Genomic DNA, 3,947 nt, shown 5'->3' on the forward strand with positions numbered 1-3,947 from the left:
TAGGGTGCAACAACTGGAGGAGGAGAATGCGGAGATGAAGGTGAACGTTTGCAGATTGAAGTCTCAGACTGAGAAATTGGATCAGGTAAGGGTAATCTCACCACCAAAACTACTACTACTATCACCATCCCCATGAGCAGAAGATCACACACTTACACGCACTCACACCACACAACACGTAATTACTGAACACTTCACTGAACATACACTCCCATGTTCTGTTTCTCTAGGATGATGCACCTGTATGTCAAAGAACATCCTCAAAAAGTCAAAGTGTCTGAGAAACATGCACTTTTATACTATAAACTGTGCACACCTACACACACACATACACACAGTTGCACGTGCAAATACACATCATGCTCCAGGTTTGCGGGCATGTTGAAGACATTTGGGTACAGCTTCTCTAGAGTGAGCGGAGCTGTGAAGCAAGATGAGAATACTAATAAGAGCTCTGCATTAGCCTGACCAACAAGAGCTCTGCATTAACTGGACCAATGAGAGCTCTGCATTAGCCTGTCCAATGAGAGCTCTACATTTGCCTGGCTGATGAGCACATCATGGGATGTTTGCACTGCTTGGCTCAGCCCGCATGGCTTTGATCACCAAAACATAGCTACAGAGATACAGAGCAGGGCCCAGAGCAAGGGCCTGTCCTTAATGCTGGAAGACAGGGGCCTGTCTCCAACCTAATAATGATCTGAAAACATGATCATTCTGACTGTGCAGGGGCATTTTATTGACTTGCCCAAAAATAATTATTTAAATAGAATAAACATTTTTTGATTTCTTTTAGTTACTGAAATTAATGTGGTGGTTAATTGTAGGCATAACAGTGCTCACTTTGTATGTGTGTGTGCCTGTATTTGTGTGTTTGCGTGCGTGTGTGGTGATGATGTTTGTGTGTTTCCAGGAGAAGCAGCGTATGACCGATAAGCTGGAGGACACCAGTTTGCGTCTGAAGGATGAGATGGACCTGTACAGGAAGATGATGGACAAGCTGTGGCAGAACAGACATGAGTTTCAGAAAGAGAGAGAGGCCATGCAGGATGTGAGAGGCTCTGTAGTCCATTAACGAACACACACACACACACACACACACACACACACACACACACACACACACACACACACACACACACACACACACTTCTTCACCTATTTCTTCTTATTATTACTATTATTATATTGTTAAGAGTATTCAAAACTCAAAGTGTGTGTGTGCGCGTGTAGTTGATAGAAGACCTGCGTCGTGAGCTGGAGCACCTGCAGCACTTTAAGCTGGAGACGGAGCGTCCTGGGCGTGGCCGCAACTCTTCAGCCGGCCTGGCCGAGTATAACGCTCGTGCACGCGAGATCGAGCTCGAGCATGAGGTCAAACGCCTCCGACAGGTACAGCCAGAGAGGAGATATAGAGCTGCTGCCCCTTTTAGCTACAATTACACTAAACACAGCAGGCAGAACCAGGGTGGAGACACAGGTTTTGTTCTTATAGCTACTAATACTCTGTGTATAGTGTTAGTAGTAGTCTGTGTATAGTGTTAGTAGTAGTCTGTGTATACAGTGTTAGTAGTAGTCTGTATAGTGTTAGTAGTAGTCTGTGTATAGTGTTAGTAGTAGTCTGTGTATAGTGTTAGTAGTCTGTGTATAGTGTTAGTAGTAGTCTGTGTATAGTGTTAGTAGTAGTCTGTGTATAGTGTTAGTAGTAGTCTGTGTATACAGTGTTAGTAGTAGTCTGTGTATAGTGTTAGTAGTAGTCTGTGTATAGTGTTAGTAGTAGTCTGTGTATACAGTGTTAGTAGTAGTCTGTGTATAGTGTTAGTAGTAGTCTGTGTATAGAGTGTTAGTAGTAGTCTGTGTATAGAGTGTTAGTAGTAGTCTGTGTAGAGTGTTAGTAGTAGTCTGTGTATACAGTGTTAGTAGTAGTCTGTGTATAGTGTTAGTAGTAGTCTGTGTGTATAGAGTGATAGTAGTAGTCTGTGTATAGAGTGTTAGTAGTAGTCTGTGTATAGTGTTAGTAGTAGTCTGAGTATAGAGTGTTAGTAGTAGTCTGAGTATAGAGTGTTAGTAGTAGTCTGTGTATACAGTGTTAGTAGTAGTCTGAGTATAGAGTGTTAGTAGTAGTCTGAGTATAGAGTGTTAGTAGTAGTCTCTGTATAGTGTTAGTAGTAGTCTGAGTATAGTGTTAGTAGTAGTCTGTGTATAGAGTGTTAGTAGTAGTCTGTGTATAGAGTGATAGTAGTAGTCTGTGTATACAGTGTTAGTAGTAGTCTGTGTATAGAGTGTTAGTAGTAGTCTGTGTATAGAGTGTTAGTAGTAGTCTGTGTATAGAGTGATAGTAGTAGTCTGTGTATATATGTTTTTGAGAAACATTACCTATCACATGACCTGTCATCTAACACGAGCTCGACACTGCCCCCTACCAGGAGAACCACAAACTGCGTGACCAGAATGACGATCTGAATGGGCAGATCCTCAGCCTTAGTCTGTATGAGGCCAGGAACCTGTTTGCCTGCCCCACCAAGGCACAGTCGCTGGCCACTGAGATCGACAACGCGTCCAGAGATGAGGTGAGACGCAGCCTCCCATTTCAGACTGTCGGACGACGTGGCGATTGCATACGGCCAGGGTTCCTTCACACACACACACACACACACACACACACACCAGGTACAAGCACATGACGTTCGGTCGTTGCGAACCTCTGAGAATGATCTGGGTTCCCTTTGTTCGTTCTGCAGCTGGTTGATGCCCTGAAGGAGCAGGAGGAGATCAACCTCCGCTTGCGCCAGTACATGGACAAGATCATCCTCGCCATCCTAGACCACAACCCTTCCATCCTTGAGATCAAGCACTAGAGCTGCACTGCTCCAGCTGGAGGGAAGGAACACACTCACTGTTCCCCCTTCTGGCCATGGGAGTGAACAGCACCAACATGTCAACACGTCATGTGTCTGTTGCTCATGCGCTTTCGCGCTCACTCCCACACACACAAACACACACACAGGTTCCCTGCACACTAACACATGTGTTCAAATTAACTGGAACGTAATGTAGAAGACTATATGTGTACATGTGGTGATGCAGGATTATATATGATATATTCAACCTAAACGCTGCACCTATGAGGTTTTACAGCAGGAATTGCTGTAGTAATGTGCTTTTCTCTCCGCAAGCCCTGCCACAAACAGAAGGAAAACACTGAACATTTCCCATAAGCTCACATGTCATGTAGACAGGAGGTGCAGACGCTACATACACACTCATCGATCTTTAGGTCTGCTTGGGCTCCTTCTGAGTTTCCTGTCAGTTTAATGTTTAAATGTTCACTCTCGAACACAACTGTCCTGGAACTGGAAAAGGGAAGAGCGGTTTAGGCCACAGCTGCATGGCACCAGACGCGTTGAAGCACAAACGGAGCATAAAACGTTCACAGAGCAAACACGTTTGCACAAAATAGCATATACAGCTAGTGATATGTATACCGAATGAAGGACTGAAAATGGTAATGGAACAAAAACCTTTTTTTGGGGGGGGAAGATATAGGATGTGTAAAAAAAAAAAAAAAAAAATGTTAAAAAAGATAATATGAAGTCTATTTTTTAAAGGAGAAGTGTAAGAGATATTTACCGTTATCCTTAGTTGATCCCAGGGTTCCTGTAGCATAGCACCACCACGTCTCCTCTCCTGCTACACATGCTCAGGCGTGTAAAGTCCTTTGGCTGTTACCTGATGCTGATGAAAGCAGTCTAATCTTTATTATCTTTAGTTCAGATGGTTAGTACAGCATACAGAGAAACCCAAACTATCAAAAAATCTCTTGCGTAGATGTGGTTACGTTCTCCTTTCATTAATATGACCGTCGCAGTTACTGTGCGGTGAGGAAGAAGATGGGCCCTGTGAAGCGTAGCAGGGGTCCGTATTTGTCTACACGTGTTCAGCGACCC

At 43.9% G+C, this 3,947-nt stretch overlaps 1 protein-coding gene across 1 annotated transcript in view; it reads left to right on the forward strand.

Moving 5' to 3' along the window:
* rab11fip4a (RAB11 family interacting protein 4 (class II) a) overlaps positions 1-3,947 on the forward strand; it is a 44,763-nt gene extending 40,816 nt beyond the window's left edge. The window contains exons 11-15 of the mRNA XM_035524650.1: positions 4-85; positions 914-1,051; positions 1,234-1,392; positions 2,427-2,570; positions 2,742-3,947. Coding sequence (XP_035380543.1) covers positions 4-85; positions 914-1,051; positions 1,234-1,392; positions 2,427-2,570; positions 2,742-2,858 — 640 coding nt within the window. The 3' untranslated portion in view covers positions 2,859-3,947. The remainder of the gene's footprint in view (positions 1-3; positions 86-913; positions 1,052-1,233; positions 1,393-2,426; positions 2,571-2,741) is intronic.

Source organism: Electrophorus electricus, chromosome 1 (genome assembly GCF_013358815.1).
Source record: "Electrophorus electricus isolate fEleEle1 chromosome 1, fEleEle1.pri, whole genome shotgun sequence".
NCBI classification, from domain to species: domain Eukaryota; kingdom Metazoa; phylum Chordata; class Actinopteri; order Gymnotiformes; family Gymnotidae; genus Electrophorus; species Electrophorus electricus.